We start from the raw sequence: 16,162 nt of genomic DNA, 5'->3' as shown, positions 1-16,162 counted from the left end.
CTTGCAAAAATCAGTCCAAATCCAGTTGCTTGAGTGCAAATGGCTGCAAGTGAATGAGAGGGTGGCAACAAAAACATTTTCACAAAAAAAAAAAGAGTTGATGAGTTGAAGTTCATTTCCAAACGTTTGACGAATGGGCCGGCACCAAGTTTGTTTCAATTTCAACTCTTTGACTTCCACACATTATCCATCCCAAAAATCCCAAAAATTTGAACTCATCTTTCATATTGTGAGTTTTTTCTTTTTTTTCCTCGGCCTCCAATGCGGCAGGACAACGAGGACGAGGAGGCGGCGAGGAATCTGAAGAGCGCCGCCGAGCAGGACGCGGCCGACTTGGCCTACAACAACCTGAAGGTAACAAAGCGGCGAAAGAAACGTGGGCGGGCTTTTTGCGACCACGCGCGTGTCCGTCGGCAGCGGCAGGAGCTGGAGCGCGACAACCGGCAGCTGAAGGAGGACCTGGAGCGGCTGCGGCGCAGCGTGGGCCGGCAGGCGGGCCACGCCGACGGCTACGACGTGCTGCTGAGCCAGCTGAAGGCGGCCAACGAGGAGCTGGACGCGCGCAAGGAGGAAGTGGTCATCCTCAGGACGCAGATCGGCGGCGCCGCACAGCGACGCGCGCGGGTGCGTGACCCGCACGCACAATCTTTGCAATGAAAGAAAGGAGGTCGCAAAGGGCTACAAAATGGCTGACTTCCTCTTTGCTTTGCTTTTTGCCCACATTCTGAAATTTGAAGTCCCCGTCATGTGATACTCGTCTTTCCTCGTTTATCGCGGGTGCTACCTGCCAAAAACTACCCGCACGCCATCACAGAAAACAAACAAACACAAACATTATTATGAATGCGTTTTCATTCAGCATTTTTTTTTGCATTAAAATTATGCATTTTTGGATTATACACCATATATATATAAGTAAAAACAGTAAAACAACAAAACAAAAACAGAAAACAACAAAACAAAACAGTACAAACAAAAAATGGAGGAAATAGCGAAATGTGAACCTGTGATTAATGAGGGCAGATCGTATATGGCAAAGTGAAGGTTTAGTTGTTCCTGTTGTGTCCAGCAGGTGGCAGTGCAGGTTAACCGTTGCGTTGCGTTGTTGAATTCCAGGAGGACGAGGATGAGGCGGCGGAGGCGGAGGGCACGGATGAGGTTGACGTGGCGCCGCTGCCGTCGGACGGCGAAGCGGCCCGACGCGTCTACCGGCGCGTGTGCCAGTCCAACAAGTAGGTTGGGTCTCGTCCTGCGGCCGCCGCTAAGCCCCGCCCACACACTTTCTGCTTGGCAGCCCGCTCCCTTGCCCTTTCTCTGAGGTCACTTCCTCTTTCTCCGACGTCACTTCCTGTCCCGGGTCCTGCTGCGGCGAGGAGCTGAATGAGGACGGAGAAGTTTGGAGGCCTTTGGCACGCTCAAGCAAGTCGGCAGGTCAACGCATTCAATTTCTGCTGATCAATTCATTGATTGATCAGCAAATGAAGCTTACATGATGACACAAACATTGAAACATGGCAAAAACACAAAAGTCAATACCAACAACGTCAACTCTTCTTCTTCTTCTTCCTGCTTGTTGTTGTGCTTGCGCTGGTGAAGGTGCGCTTTGCATCACGCGCCGCTTGAGTGTGTCCCGCTGACGATATATCGATATTCGATATTCAATCGTGATACATTGTCTCCTGTTAGATGATGGATATCCGCCTCCGCAAGTATGATAAGATATTTGTAGTGAATATCGAGCCACCAGAACGGCTCCATTGTTGCTGACGGATTGCGCAATGACTTGTTTATGAGGTATCGTACGGTATGGTGAGGTTTTGTTTGTTTTTGTTTGTTTGTTTTGTTTTTTGCGTGGCAGGCTCCTGGAGCGCCAGCTGGAGTGTCAGTCGCAGCAACACGGCGAGGAGGTGTCGGCGCTGCGGGCGGAGGTGGAGACGCTGAAGGAGGACGTGGAGAAGAAGCAGGAGGCGCTCAACTACGCCACCTCGCTGTCGCCCGAGGCACTGCTGGAGCACAGCGTGCAGCTGGAGATCACGCGGCTCACCCACGACAACCTGGTCAGCGGCTCGACAACAACCTTTCCTTTCCTTTCCTTTCCTTTCCTTTCCTTTCCGTTCGTTCTGTCTCAGCAGGCTTCCTTCAAGTTGGCGACTTTGAACGCTCGCCCGCCGCCGCCTTTTCTTGCCGCGTTTGGGAAACGGCGACAAGAAAACGTTTGCCGGCCTTGAACGTACCGTGACGACAAATCCACAACGGCAACGTTGCCAAACGTCAGACAGCCGCGTCTCATTTGACGTCTCGTCGACGCGTCACTTTTGACAAAAATACCAAAGAAATGAAAACGAAAAAAAAACGATGATTCCAAAATCCAATCTAAAAAATGATATAAAAACAATATCAAGAGCACTCGAATTGGTTAGCCAACAATAGTTGCGGATTTGTGCAATAGCAAAATGTGGTTTTGTGCTTGTTCCGCGCGCAGGACCTGAAGGAGCTTGTGGAGAAGCTGGAGAAGAACGAGCGCAAGCTGAAGAAGCAGCTGCGCATCTACATGAAGAAAGTGCAGGAGCTGGAAGGTAAGTCAGAGCGGCGTCAGCGCGGCCGGCGCCCTCTAATGGCGGCCGCCCCCCATGCAGCGAGCCGCGGCGGGCGCGCCAAGTCGGAGCTGGGTCGCCACGTGACGCTGCAGCGCAAGGAGAAAGACTTCCAGGGCATGCTGGAGTACGACCGGGACGACGAGGCGCTCATCGTCAAGACGCTCGTCACAGGTCGATACTGGCGGAAAAATCGCCTCAATCGATCGATTGTATCAGTGATGCCACTTTTACACTTTTCTTCATTCAACACAAAATGGACATTTACATTTATTTTTTCCGTTTTTATTTCCAATTTAGGAAATACATGTTTTGTTTTGTTTTGGTATTTGTGTTTGTTGCCAGACGTGCATCCGAGCGCGCTGTCGGCCAGCGTGCCGTGCCTGCCGGCGTACATCCTGTTCATGTGCGTGCGCCACGCCGACTACGTCAACGACGACCGCAAGGTGGAGTCGCTGCTCACCGCCACCATCAACGCCATCAAGCGCGTGCTCAAGGTGAGGAAGCCCCGCCCCCGAGCGCCGTGGCGTCCCGCCGCGACCTCCTGACCTCTCCTCGCTGTCTGGGTGGCAGAGGAACGAGGATTTCGAGACCACGTCCTTCTGGCTGGCCAACACCAGCCGACTGCTGCACTGCCTCAAGCAATACAGCGGCGACGAGGTGAGCGCGCCCACGTCGACGCGTTGGGAATAAATCGAGGAAAATCTAAACGGTTTTTGTGCGTGTGCGCAGGCGTTCATGGTGCAGAACACGGCCAAGCAGAACGAGCACTGCCTGACGAACTTTGACCTGGCCGAGTACCGTCAGGTGCTGAGCGATCTTTCCATTCAGATCTACCAGCAGCTCATCCGCATCGCCGAGGCCGCCATACAGCCCATGATTGGTACGCGCAAGCTTTTCATTTATTGGGACTTTTTCTTTGCTGGCTTCTTGTTTATTTTGAATGGGCTGAAAAATGTTGTCCTCTTGGGACTCGTCTGCTGCAAACGGAATCCAAACTCGTCTAATCCATATCATACGAATTGTTATGTGGCGTCAGTGTCGGCCATGTTGGAGAGCGAGAGCATCCCCATCCTGGCGGGGGTGAAGCCCGCCGGCTACCGGAACCGCTCGTCCAGCGTGGACAAGGACGGCGGCGGCGGCGTTGGCGGCGTTGGCGGCTCGGGCGCCTACACGCTGCAGGCGCTGATCCGCCGCCTGAGCCTGTTCGACGGCGTGATGCGCGAGCACGGCCTGGACCCGGAGATCGCCGGCCAGGTGGTCCGCCAGCTCTTCCACTGCGTCAACGCCGTCACGCTCAACCAGATCCTCCTGCGCAAGGACGTCTGCTCATGGAGCGCCGGCATGCAGCTCAGGCGAGCGAGGAAAACGCGGCTCAAATGAATTCATAGCCATAGAAATACAATTATTACATTCAAATTCATTCAACAACTGCATTTCATTTTCATGAACAAATTAATTTCATTTGAATTCATTTCATTCAATGAATCATTTCAATGAAAAATAGCATATCTTTTTTATTTTTACTACTTTTGATACATCAAATTAATTTAAAGTAATATTAATAAAAAATAACTATGCATACAATTATTACATTAAAATTAAACAATTTAATTGAAAGAATTGATTTTTAATTCACTTAATTAAATTAAAATTAATCATGATTTAAATTTAGATATATTTTTAATTATTTTTAGTACTTTTGATACATCAAATTAGAAGTAATATGACGTAATGATATGAATAAAATATTGACAAATATTTATAAGTAAAATTATTAAATTAAAAAATTAGTCATTTAAATTTAAAATATAGCTATAGTTATTTTTTTTAGTACTTTTGATACATCAAATTATTATAAGTAATATTAATAATATTTTAAAAAGTATCAATAAAATTATTCAATTAAGATGAATTCAACAATTTCATTGAATGTAATTTTCATTCATTTTATTTAATTAAAAAATAATTTAAATGAAATTAATTATAAGTAGTAATAATATTAAGAAATATAATTCTAAATAAAATTATTACATTAAAATTAAACAATTAAATGCATTGAATGCATGTTACAGACCAAACCGGTAACAGAATTGAATTTTAACCAATAAATAAATAAATAAGTAAATACATCAATAAAAATTGGAAGAAAAAAAATGGGAAAAAAAATTAAACAAGTTTGAAAAAAATTGGGATTTTTTTTTTTTTTATTAGAATTTTTTTTTTTTAAATGCATTGCATGAAATGAATGAATTTTTTCCTCTTCTTCCTCAAACGATTGTAAAAGTGTTGCGTGTGTGCGTGCGCAGATACAACACCAGCCAGATGGAGGAGTGGCTGCGCGCTAACAAGTTGTACCAGACGGGGGCAGCGCAGACGCTGGCCCCCGTCATCCAAGCCGCTCAGCTGCTGCAAGTCAAGAAGAAGACGTCGCAGGACGCCGACGCCATCTGCTCGCTCTGCACTGCCCTCAACTCCCAGCAGGTGGCCCCAAACCCGCCCGCCGCCCTCGTCGTCGTCGTGGTCACGGCGACTGACCGCCGCCTCCGTCTTTGTGCTTGCGTGCAGATCGTCAAGATCCTCAACCTGTACACGCCGCTCAACGAGTTTGAAGAGCGCGTCACCGTCTCCTTCATCCGCAACATACAGGTCAGGTCGCTCGCTCGAGCACGTGACCGTCGTGACCGTCGTGACCGTCGTGCCAATGTGACAGTTAACGAGCGTCGTCTGTGCAGAAGCAACTCCAGGAACGAGAAGCGGGCGAGGCGGGCGATGGGGGCGTGGCCAAGGATCCCCCCCAGCTGCTGGTGGACACCAAGCAGACCTTCCCGCTGCTCTTCCCGTACGCGCCGTCCTCCCTGGGCCTGGAGACCGTCCACGTTCCCGCCTCGCTGGGACTGCACTTCCTGGTCAGGGTCTGACCTCACTTCCTGCCGCCGTCCCAAGAGGAGGGAGGAGCGACGTGAGTCGACGTTTGGACTCGTTTTTTTGTAAAAATAAGATTTCATCTCATCTTGCGGGTGGATTTCGTGTGCTCGTCTCGTTTTTCATTTCCCGCCATGGCGGGTTTCGCGTTCCTCACGTCGTCGATCAAAATCAATGAATCATTTTGACGCTGAAGTCGAAAATACGAATGGGAATATTCGAGTTATCTTTGGAGTCTGAGAGTGGGCGTGGCCAGACTTTTTAACCCAAAATACGGAAAAATCCAAGAAAAACTTTTTTTTTTATATTTAAAAAAAAGATTCACATTTTTTTACTTACATTTTTTAACTCGATGAATCGTTTATCTTGTTAAATGTAACTATTAGCTTCTCAACGCTAAAAATGTTCCAATTTTCATGTTACATGTAACATTTTTTTTTTCAAGTCTAAAAGTGGGCGTGTCTACTTTTTTTGGTCCAAAGGCGACTTACAGAAACATCCAAGAATTTTTTAGTTTATTTTATTTTATTTTTTTACAATTTTTACCTGAATTTATCGAGCACGCCAAAATCATCCAATTAAGCAAATACATTTTATGTTAAATATATGTATATATATATAAGTTTTTGGTCAAAGCACTTTCTACAGACACACACACACACAAAAAGGATATTTTCACAATTCAGACACAAAATGTCAAGAGTCACTCAAGGCGGCCATCTTTTGGTGCAGGCGACTGCTCGGGTGGGCTGTGTGAAAAAGTTGGACGATCGACTCCATCAACTACTCGGAACTCGCTTGACGGATTTCCAAACGGTTTCTTTGATGACAAACCTGATTACATACAAGCAGATTTTTATTTATTTATTTTTTTTAATAGTTTGTGTCATCGCTAACACGAAAAATGAAAATGTGTCAAGAATTTGGGAGAGTTGCGCCATCTTCAGTGTCTTCAAAGTTTTGAGTGATCGAGCAGTCCTGTCCCAAGATGGCCGCCCTGTCACGACTTCTTTCTTCCAGCCCGGACGAGTATTCATATCAATGATCTCTATATCTGACTGGATAGCTGATAAGCCAAGACTTTTGAGCTCACGAGGCGGCCATATTGCTCCTCCCAAGAAATGTTTGTCGCCGTACCATCCGATTCATTTGCAGCATCCAAATTGGAGACGCGACTTCGTAGAAATAGCATCATTGATCACGTTCGAAATGTATTCAACATAAACAAGAGGATTTTACAACTTGCCTGAAATACATGTTGAAATGAGACGCTTCATGATGGAGGAACATTATTATTATTATTAACATGTTAGAAAATAGTGAGCACCCTGGCACAAACCCCGCCCCCCGGCCGTATCCTAACTTCCTCCGAACTGTATATGCCTCGTGTGTACGTCTAGCGTAAAGTTGATACAGTCGTGAGGTGGGAGTAACAAGATGGCCGCCCTGTGACTTCAACGCCTTACACTGGCGTGGATGGGCTCGCGGCTATCCAGTCATCCATACGGGTCAGTGGTTGATCTCGCCGGTTTGGACACCGTCAACCGTGTCAGAAATACGAATGAGCAGTTTTCAACAAATCGCTTTCAGCCATCGAGTTGACAACAACGAGAATCGTCAACTGGATTTCAGAGCTTCCACGCGTTCCTCATCATGAGGATGAAGAAGGCGTCGTTGTCGATGGAGGCGCTGACGCCGCAGTAGTAGTTGACGAACTCTTCCTGCGTCACCTGCCGGACCAAAAAAGCCGCGTCGAGAAAAGTCGGCTCCGCCCCTTTTTTTCTTTCCTTACCTTTCCGTCTTTGTCATAGGGCGAGTCAAAGTTGTCGAGGAAGGTGCGGAAGACCTGCTCCTCGCTCCACTCGCCGTTCTGGTACTTGGGGTGCGACTTGGCGCTGTAGACGCCGCGCAGGTCCTCCACCGTCACCACGCCGTCTTTGCTCTTGTCCAGTTTGCGGAAGGCCTGCGTCACCACGTCGCGCCGGGCCTCCGACATGGACGGCTGCAAGCGGGACGCGCGTTAGCAAGCTAGCGTAGCGTAGCGTAGGCGTAAGCGTCAGCGCTTTACCCGCAGCGTGACCAGGAACTCGTCAAAGTCGATGGTGCCGCTGCCGTCGCGGTCGAAGCGCTGGAAGATGGCCGCCGCTTCCTCCTTGTCCATCGGGAGGCCGAAGTCGTGGAGGCCCTTCAAAAACTCCTTCAGGTCCAGCGAGCGGCTGGCGTCGTCGTCCAGGATGCGGAACACTCTGACGGACGGACGGACGGACGGACCACACGTTTGCAAACACCACATTATACCACCCATACATATTTTGTTTTTGTTTTTCCAGCGCTGGGGCCATATGCCGAGAGAAAAACTCGGCCAGTTGTGAGTTTAGAACGTGGCAAAAAATCGTAAATTTACGCCTTTCTAAAGTGGCAAATTTGCAATAAAAAAAAGGCACATTTTTTACTCTCTAAAGTGCGAGAAAGAAAAATCGGAAATTTGCGTTTAAAAAGTGGCAAATTTGTGAGGAAAAAAATCGTAAATGTGCAACTTTCTAAAATGGCACATTTGTGAGAGAAAAAAAAACACACATTTGCGACTGTCTAAAATGGCAAATTTGCAAGAAAAAAACTTCATTTTTTTTCCTCACAAATTTGTCACTTTAGAAAGTCACAAATTTGCCACTTTCAAAACTTTGCCATCACCTAAAAGTGAACCCAACTTTGAACGTAGTTTCAAAGCGTCCTCGACTGGATGAGTTTTGGCTCGACCAGTTTGGGACTGGACAAAAACTGCTGCGCCAAGCGCGACTTGTTCACCTTCCGAGACCTTTGATGCCAGCCGAGCCCCTGGCCAGGCACTGGAGGCGGAGTCTCTCCAGCGGGTCGGAACATGACGTCAGCTGCCGCCTGGCGTTGAGCGCCATTTCTCGGTCGTGCCTGGAGGTTCCCGCCATCTGTGACGTCACCGCAACTCCACCCACCAGCGCTCCTCTTTGCTTCTCTGAAAGACGTCCAATTCTTTCTTCAGGCTAAATACATAAATAAATAATACGAGCAAGGTATTGTCTTCATAAAGCAAAACTCTAGAACCGGAAACTGCCAGCCTGCGTTTGTATGTCTTTTTGTGCTCCTTTCCTCAGCGTTGTGAATAATTTTTTTTTTTTTAAGTTGATGCGCTAGACTCACCTGACGGCCTCAACACGCGCCGGAAGTGGCTCCCGCAGAGAAAAAGTCAACAAAAACGAGGACGAACGTTCACTTGAAACGCGAGAACAGGCGCTATCAAAAACACGTCGTTGCCACGGAAACCTTCCGCTCCTCCCCTCCTTCTTGATTGGCTGGATGTCTACCCGTGATTGGACCAAAGTCCCTCGGGCTTGAAGCCAGATGGCAGCCATTTTACGTAGCCACTCTTCACTGAAACCATTCTGACATTGGTGTCGTGATGTCTGCTGACCAATAGATGGCAGTATAGCCTCAAGGGACCGATATATATATATATATATATATATATATATATATATATATATATATATATGTGTATATTTTTGTGTTATGGTGCAGACTAACATAAACACAGCGTTTCCTTCATTGCGGCTGCTGACTTTGCCGACTTTGTCCTAAAATGTTTGTTGACAGGAAAGTTTTGCTGCTTGAAAGTGAAACTTTTCTGTTAAATCAGGCTGCAGTCGAGCAAAATGAAATCTGAAATCTTGCAGTCGGACTTTTATTTTTTGTTTCCATGTTTGCGATTGCGGCCGCAAAACAAACAAATGTCGCATTTGACCACATGAGAATCTCACGCCAAAGTTGAACGTTTTTGCGTGTCCCAATCTTGATAGAGAAACAACGCCAATTTTTTTTTTTTTTTTTTTTTGCCTTTCCCAAACGTCTCAAATGCCGCCACCAGGTGGCGAACATCATCCACATCCGGGAACTTCATTTGACTAACGTTACTTTTGCTGTTGTTGGTGTGTCGCTATCGAACATTTGAGTTAATATAAATGAATGCGTTTAATTAATTGATCAATTTTCGAAATTTTCGAAACAGGACTGCTCGTTGATTATTGTAACGAATCGGCTACAGAAGAAGGGGAAGCGGAAGTGAACGCTTGTTGTTGACAGACAGCGAAGGGATATACAAGATGGCGGCCGGCTGAATCTCGGGAACGGTCTCCAGTGACTTGTTGGCGTGCTCGCAGCCGGAGTCCGAGTCCGAGTCCGAGTCCGAGTCCGAGTCCGAGTCCGAGTCCGAGTCCGAGCCGGTGTCCGGGCCGACGGACGGCCATGCGGCGCGGATGCCTCGGCGTGAACCGGACGACGCTGCTGTGGCTGCTGGTCGCCAGCAGCTTCGCCTTTCTGCTCTTCCAGCTCCGTTACTACCGGAACTACGTCAGCGAAGTAAGACGCGGGAAGTTATCACATAAAAAAAAAAAAAAAAAACTCAGTTCACATTCTTTTTTTTGTTTTGTATTCTGTCAATAAAATAAAGACAATTTTTAAAACACTTTCTTTCAGAATTTCAAAATTGTTAAAGAGAAAATATTTCATAAAAGAAAAGAAAAAAATAATACAAAATAAAATTATCCTGGATTGTGGATGACATCAATTTTTTCGACTTTATTTAAGAATTTCAAAATTGTCATTGAAAGAAATAATTCATAAAAGAAAAGAAAAATATAAAATTATACTGCTTTGTGAATGACGTCATTTGTGGAGGCATATAGGCCACAGTGTTGTCAAAAATCGAGGCAGTAAAATTCCTAATTGTTTATGTGTTACTATGCTCTTATCAATACGAGGGATTTTTTATTTTATTTTTTTAAATATGGTGCACTAAATATTGAATTCAACTAAAAAGTCCTTTGAAAACTCCCACCAATATTGTGATTTGTCAATTATGAGTGATTGTGGTTTGGACGATGGATTGATGGTTGTTTTGACCCAAAAGAGGATTTCTGACCAAAAAGTGGAGAACGCAAGTATTTCCGTCAATCAACATTGACGAAAATAAATCAAACCAAAATCTGTCCTACCTGATGCATGTTTTGAATATTTTTTTTGTATTTTTGAAAGTATTTTCACCTTTGAGCGACGTTTGCTAATGAAATGTCAATTCCAGGCTGGGCCGCACATCCTGAGACGCACGTCGGGTCACGTGACCGCCAGCCACCTCCAATGGGTGAGCAGTTCCAGACGTCAAGCGACGAGTTCGTGTGGCGCTCAAATCAAATTGTCACACGGGCAAAATTCACACGGCGAGTCAAGTCCAAAATCGTCTGTGCAAGAAGTGAAATAATAATCCAAAGTCAATCCGACCATGTTACACACACAAATATTTGAAGCTCTTTCAAATAATACAAACATACAACAAAATTGGAAGAGACAAATATTTTTACAGTGTGGCAATCCTGCCGTGTTTACACAAAATAAAAATCCATTTTTTCCACAAAAAACGTTCATAAATAAGTGTGTATATATAATTGTTGTGTTTGCGTGCCCTCAGCAAAGCGTGAAGTCGTTTGTGCGTCTGTCGCGCGTTTTCGGCCTGCCGCTGTTCCTGGCCGACCCGACGGCGTTGGAGCTGCTGACGCGGGCCGGCGCCACGGAGCGCGAGCGCGAGCGCCGGCGGCGGCGCCGGCGGCGGGACGACTGCGTCTTCCTGTGCGGCGGCCGGGCGCTGGCATCCTTCGGCCTGCTGGCCAACGCGTGGACCTACGACGTGAGTCGAGGAAAAAAAGCCCGCCTGCCCGCCGCCGTTGTCGTCGGCCGGAGCGCCTGACTTCCTGTCTGTCGGCAGGCCGCCTTCCTATTGGCCGCGGAGGCGAAAGGCTTCCAGCTGCTGGAGGTGCGAGGGGAAGACCCCCGATTGGCCAGCTTGGACCTCCTGTCGGGCGATGACATCCCGCTGCATCTGCTGCTCCGCCTCCACGGTTACGTCATCCAGGTGGGCGGGGCGTGCGACGCCGAATTGCTTGTCAATTGATCAGGAAGTCTTTTTTCACCCGGGTTTTCCCGCGTCCAAAATTGAGAGCCGACCACCTCCAGCCTGACGAAGTGAAATCGATCGACGCGGCTGTGCTGATTGAGCTCGATATTGTAACTGCCGTTGCAGCGTTGCGCCATTAGAGGCGCTATATCAGCACCAGAATGACCTCAAGCAACAAGCGAAGAAGAAACCGCTTTTTTTAGGTTTTTTTTTTTAAATTGAAAGTCCCGAATTTTTTTAACTTGATTACAATTTACAAAACAAACATGACTGATGGAGCGACCTTTGTGCACGCCCATTTCCTGGTTGCGATCGCCAAAAGTCACAAAAATACACCAGAATCGTGTTTTACAACAATGCTGAACTATATTTACAATTCAATCGGCCCATCATCGGCGTGATGATGATGATGATGATGCCTCAGTTTGAGCCAGCAAAAAGCCTCTTTTCTTTATTTATTTACATTTATTTCCTTTTATTGATCTTAATGATTTTTGTTTTTTCATTCACTTGAGTTGTATTTGCATTTTGTATTTATTTTTGCTGTTGTTTCAGGTTGTGTTCCTGTACGAGCGCAGCGGCGCCTACTTGTGGCACGGGCCGCTGCGCCTGCGAGGCGACGCCGACCGCAGCTTTGCGTCCTTCTCGCAGCTGTCCTTCGGACGCCACGCGGGCGCCTACGACAGGTGACGCCGCCGCCGCCGCCGACGACGCCGCCTTCTCCTTGACGTCGCTTTTCTGCCCCCCTCAGGCCGGCGCTGGTAGCGACGCGGGTGGACGGCCTGGACGTGGCGGTTCCTCGCAACATTTCGCACTTCCTGGCTCAGCATCGGCGCGCTCGCTTCCTGGAGTGCCCGTACCGGGACGCGCGCCGCTTCCTGCGGGTCTGTGACCTTTGACCTCGCGCTTGGGTCGGCCGAAGCTGACGGTGACGCGCGCGTGTTTGTGTGTGTGCGCGCGCAGCTGTACCCCGACGATTGGTCTCCCGAGGCGCTGGATTTCCGCCACAAGGCCAAGTCTTTGCTCGGGCTGGCCGCCAAAACGCTCGACCGCTTGCACGTCCCCTTCTGGATCAGCAGCGGAACTTGCTTGGGTAAAAAAAAAAAAAAAAAAAAATTATAATAATAATAATGATAAGCAAGTATGACGTCAAGGGCACATTTTTCATTCTTAAACAAACAATGTTTGTCCTCTGGCACCATTTGACAAAATACTCGCAACTGCAACAAAACAAAAAAAGTCCAAATAATATGGGAAAGTTTTTTTTGTGTTAATAATAAGAAATCAAATTAAAATCAAGAAAAATAAATCCAAATAAATAATAATAAGAAGATGAAGAAAGAAGTGAATCAAGTCTATGTTAAATGCTGTGTGCCCCCGCAGGCTGGTTGAGGCAGTGCGGCTTCATCACGTACAGCCGCGACGTGGACGTCGGCATTTTCATCGGCGACTTCCGCCCGGAGATCATCGACGCCTTCCTGGACGTCGGCCTGTCACTCAAACACAAGTTTGGGAAGGTCGGCATTTTTGGCACCACTTGACGACTGATTGCGTTATTATTGAGTGACATTTCATTGGGCTGCGGACTTTTCTTTTGTGAACGTTTTGGCGGCGGCCAGGTGGAGGACAGCCTGGAATTGTCGTTTGTGAGGGCGGGCGTCAAGCTGGACGTTTTCTTCTTCTACCTGGACGGCGACCTGACCTGGAACGGCGGCACGCAGGCCAAGAGCGGCAGGAAGTTCAAGTAGGTTTCATGGGACGGCGGCCATGTTGGCGGCGACGGAGCGCCGTGCGTGTCTGTCGCCGCGGTGACGTTTGGCGGTGTTGTCGGCGCAGGTACGTTTTCCCGGGCTTCTCGCTGTGCCGGGCGGAGCTGGCCGAGGTCCGCGTGCGAGTCCCGTGCCAGACGCTGGACTACGTGACGGCCAATTACGGCGCGGCGTGGCGCGTCCCGCAGAGGACTTGGGACTGGAAGTCGTCGCCCAGCAACGTCCAAGAAAACGGGGTGTGGCCTCTCGCGCAGTGGGAGGAGCTTATTCAAGTGTATTGACGCTCAAACAAAAGTTCCTTTTTTGCCATGTAATCACATTTTGGTTTTAATGTGACGACTAACGATCACTTTAATCATTGATTAATTTGTTTATTTTGTTTTTGAAGAATCGGATACAAAAAATGAGCATTTTTAAAATGTCCATTTTGTTAAAGAAAGTGACATGACTTCAAATAAAGTGAAGAAAATATTGTCGAATGTTGTCCCATACGTGTCAGAAGATCGGAAAAACTGATCATAATAATCATCATCATGTTAATCAATTAAAAAGTGATAATTGCAGTTTTATTTTGATGAAAGAAAAGATAAGCCGTTTCATTGCGGAGGACACAAATCTGAATATTTACTGTTCATTCTATTTCAAGATGAAATAGATTGAAGTTAAGTGCCTTCAAGCAAACAATAACTTGACTGTTGCCATGTCAAATTGTTTATATTGTATTTGATGTGTCGATTCTGTCGAATAAAAAAAAAAAAGACCAATGAGACATAACTTCCGGATACTGTGAATTTGACACAAATACTAGCCAGTCATTGGTTAAATGACGACCAGCTATTTCGTGATTGGTCAATGAAGACAGTAGGTGGGGCTTAGTCAATGTTCGCTTTTATTTTCTTCATTACTGTTTGGAAACAGATAATACAAAAACGAAAAATAATAAACTTGACTGTTGCCATGTTTGTTTTGTAAATTGCAATAAAGTTGAAAACCAAAAGTCCTTCCAGCGGTACTTGGGGGCGTGGCTAGCCCTTATCATCGTCTCGTGACCGCTCACGTGACACGCGTCGTGACATTTGTCAGCTGACTGCGTTTGGCCGATGACGTAGGCGCAGACGAGGACGTCTCTTGTCGCTTCCCGGGATCGTCGTCGTCGTCGTCGTCGTCGTTTGGTTTGTTTTTTCCAAGATGGCGAGTCAGTCGCAGGGCATCCAGCAGCTGCTGCAGGCCGAGAAGAGAGCCGCCGAGAAGGTGGCCGAAGCCCGCAAACGTGAGTGGGAGCCCTCGCGGGCCGAGCTAGCCCGAGACGATCCGTCGCTGTGCGGTTCTGATTCGGATCGGTTCGATCGAATCGCAGCACCGAGACGGAAGCTTTTCTTGCCGTCGCTCATTGAAGAACGAACCTCGTGAGCCGAATGAAAAAAATTAACAACAAAAAAAAATCGAGTAGGTCACGTGCGTCCTCTTCCCCTCTGAGCTTCTGCGCCGTGACGTCACGATGCTAAAGAAGTGCCAATTCTGTATTTCATTGAATTCATTTCGTTGCAGTCAGGTACGAGTCGTTACTTCCTAATACGACTTGAGTAAAAGTGAAAAGTAATTCTTCCATTTGTCATCAGTGCATGCATATCTGATATGTACAACTGTACATATTTTTTTTTCAGAAAAACTCCATCTTGGGGAGTACAAGTACTGCTTCTTCCAAACAAAAATACTCAAGTAAAAAGCGACTGTGACAATTCCAATTGATCCAAAAATGATTGTAATGTAGTCAATAATTGTAAACTTGTCATTCAAACAACCAAGTTGATTTTTTTTTTTTTGATTGCATTTTGATGGTCGATCGTGACGACGTCAAAATGGGCAAGTTGACTCACTTGGCGTTGTTAACGACCTTCTTTGTATCCTCATACTTTGTGAATATGGTGAATAATAATTTAAAAAAATGAGTTGTTGGCGTTTCCAGGTAAAAACCGTCGTCTGAAGCAAGCCAAAGAAGAAGCGCAAGCTGAGATCGAGCAGTACCGGCTGCAGAGGGACAAAGAGTTTAAGACCAAAGAGGCGGCGGTGAGGACACTTTCATATCTATTTATTTTTTTGGACGCTTTGCCTCCTCCTTCGTTAGCCGCATTTTCCGTTTGAGCCTGCGTCATGAACGGCCGCCATGTTGGCGCCAACCGACGATGAAGACGCCGCTCGAGGTTGCTTCACGCGGTGCTTTGCTGCCATCGTGTGGTGGCAGCAGGCAAAAGTGGCAAAACCTTCAAAACCTTCCAATGCACTCTGAAATGTTTCCCACGTATTATTATTTTAATGCAGAGTCATCTGAAATGTAATTTTGTAATTACATTTTTTCCATCCAATCTTGAGAAGAACGTCATTTTATGTGGTCGTCGGTGCGCCCCCAAGTGGACAAAGAGTAAATGCGTTGCTGTGGTTTTCAGGCGCTGGGTTCCCACGGCAACAGCGCGGTTGAGGTGGACCGCGACACGGCCGAGCGCATGGGTCGCATCCAGGCCAGTTACCGCGGCAACCGCGACGTGGTGCTGGGCGACCTGCTGCGCCGCGTCTGCGACATCCAGCCCGAGTTTCACGCCAATTACCGCGTGGCCGGCTAGCGACTCTTGCTAGCGCAGCGCTACTTCCTGTCTTTTGTTGCTGTTTACAAAATGGTGGAAATGGTGTTCGTTTTAGTCTGAAGTCTTTTCCTGAACGTGTCCAAGTTAAGTTATTTTCTTTTGTTGTTTGTGTGTCGCTACTCTACTCTTGATGGGCTGCTGATAGGAGGGCTTTTATTGTGAAAGTAACGTCTTCCTCCACAGCTCAAAGTGACTTCCTGTATGTGGTTTGTTGTGGTGCTGCTGTTCAACAAGTGTTAATAAATATGAAGCGCTTCA

The 16,162-nt window shown here is 47.1% G+C and overlaps 4 protein-coding genes across 9 annotated transcripts in view; 3 read left to right on the top strand and 1 right to left on the bottom strand.

Moving 5' to 3' along the window:
• myo5b (myosin VB) overlaps window positions 1-5,619 on the top strand; it is a 21,268-nt gene extending 15,649 nt beyond the window's left edge. For 3 of the 5 annotated variants that reach the window (XM_077498502.1, XM_077498501.1, XM_077498505.1), the window contains 12 exons: window positions 271-354; window positions 418-624; window positions 1,117-1,232; window positions 1,859-2,057; window positions 2,483-2,768; window positions 2,940-3,091; window positions 3,168-3,254; window positions 3,327-3,477; window positions 3,634-3,949; window positions 4,904-5,078; window positions 5,163-5,243; window positions 5,330-5,619. In XM_077498502.1, coding sequence (XP_077354628.1) covers window positions 271-354; window positions 418-624; window positions 1,117-1,232; window positions 1,859-2,057; window positions 2,483-2,768; window positions 2,940-3,091; window positions 3,168-3,254; window positions 3,327-3,477; window positions 3,634-3,949; window positions 4,904-5,078; window positions 5,163-5,243; window positions 5,330-5,515 — 2,040 coding nt within the window. In that variant the 3' untranslated portion in view covers window positions 5,516-5,619. The remainder of the gene's footprint in view (window positions 1-270; window positions 355-417; window positions 625-1,116; window positions 1,233-1,858; window positions 2,058-2,482; window positions 2,769-2,939; window positions 3,092-3,167; window positions 3,255-3,326; window positions 3,478-3,633; window positions 3,950-4,903; window positions 5,079-5,162; window positions 5,244-5,329) is intronic. The other 2 variants (XM_077498503.1, XM_077498506.1) reach the window with 1 other exon arrangement.
• On the bottom strand, window positions 1,009-9,888 carry capslb (calcyphosine-like b). 2 transcript variants are annotated; one of them, XM_077498508.1, is made up of 4 exons: window positions 8,325-9,888; window positions 7,588-7,765; window positions 7,312-7,521; window positions 1,009-1,376 (listed from the first exon to the last, which is right to left on the bottom strand). In XM_077498508.1, exons 1-4 carry the CDS (start codon window positions 8,459-8,461, stop codon window positions 1,206-1,208), a joined length of 696 nt encoding a protein of 231 aa, XP_077354634.1. In that variant the 5' UTR covers window positions 8,462-9,888; the 3' UTR covers window positions 1,009-1,205. The 2 variants fall into 2 exon arrangements, with proteins under 2 accessions (XP_077354634.1, XP_077354635.1); XM_077498509.1 differs by lacking the exon at window positions 1,009-1,376 and adding an exon at window positions 5,961-7,249.
• fktn (fukutin) lies at window positions 9,357-14,537 on the top strand. The gene is made up of 10 exons (XM_077498507.1): window positions 9,357-9,908; window positions 10,630-10,689; window positions 11,014-11,229; window positions 11,308-11,454; window positions 12,052-12,182; window positions 12,248-12,380; window positions 12,460-12,589; window positions 12,880-13,013; window positions 13,116-13,240; window positions 13,333-14,537. Exons 1-10 carry the CDS (start codon window positions 9,795-9,797, stop codon window positions 13,544-13,546), a joined length of 1,404 nt encoding a protein of 467 aa, XP_077354633.1. The 5' UTR covers window positions 9,357-9,794; the 3' UTR covers window positions 13,547-14,537.
• On the top strand, window positions 14,388-16,162 carry atp6v1g1 (ATPase H+ transporting V1 subunit G1). Its single transcript, XM_077498510.1, has 3 exons — window positions 14,388-14,535; window positions 15,232-15,332; window positions 15,710-16,162. Exons 1-3 carry the CDS (start codon window positions 14,454-14,456, stop codon window positions 15,881-15,883), a joined length of 357 nt encoding a protein of 118 aa, XP_077354636.1. The 5' UTR covers window positions 14,388-14,453; the 3' UTR covers window positions 15,884-16,162.

The sequence above is a fragment of the Festucalex cinctus genome, chromosome 15 (genome assembly GCF_051991245.1).
Source record: "Festucalex cinctus isolate MCC-2025b chromosome 15, RoL_Fcin_1.0, whole genome shotgun sequence".
In the NCBI taxonomy this organism is placed as follows: Eukaryota; Metazoa; Chordata; class Actinopteri; order Syngnathiformes; family Syngnathidae; genus Festucalex; species Festucalex cinctus.
Note: the sequence above shows the minus strand (reverse complement) of the source record. Positions and strands in the feature narration are given on the sequence as shown.

Coding starts and splice junctions, on each gene's coding strand:
- fktn (XM_077498507.1), top strand. CDS start 9,795: ATGCGGCGCGGATGCCTCGGCGTGAACCGGACGACGCTGCTGTGGCTG. Junction 12,381..12,459: donor ACGCGCGCCGCTTCCTGCGG/GTCTGTGACCTT, acceptor GTGCGCGCGCAG/CTGTACCCCGACGATTGGTC. Junction 13,014..13,115: donor TCAAACACAAGTTTGGGAAG/GTCGGCATTTTT, acceptor GGCGGCGGCCAG/GTGGAGGACAGCCTGGAATT.
- capslb (XM_077498508.1), bottom strand. CDS start 8,461: ATGGCGGGAACCTCCAGGCACGACCGAGAAATGGCGCTCAACGCCAGG. Junction 7,766..8,324: donor GGCATCAAAGGTCTCGGAAG/GTGAACAAGTCG, acceptor TCCGTCCGTCAG/AGTGTTCCGCATCCTGGACG. Junction 7,522..7,587: donor AGTTCCTGGTCACGCTGCGG/GTAAAGCGCTGA, acceptor TCCCGCTTGCAG/CCGTCCATGTCGGAGGCCCG.
- atp6v1g1 (XM_077498510.1), top strand. CDS start 14,454: ATGGCGAGTCAGTCGCAGGGCATCCAGCAGCTGCTGCAGGCCGAGAAG. Junction 14,536..15,231: donor GGTGGCCGAAGCCCGCAAAC/GTGAGTGGGAGC, acceptor TGGCGTTTCCAG/GTAAAAACCGTCGTCTGAAG. Junction 15,333..15,709: donor TTAAGACCAAAGAGGCGGCG/GTGAGGACACTT, acceptor TGTGGTTTTCAG/GCGCTGGGTTCCCACGGCAA.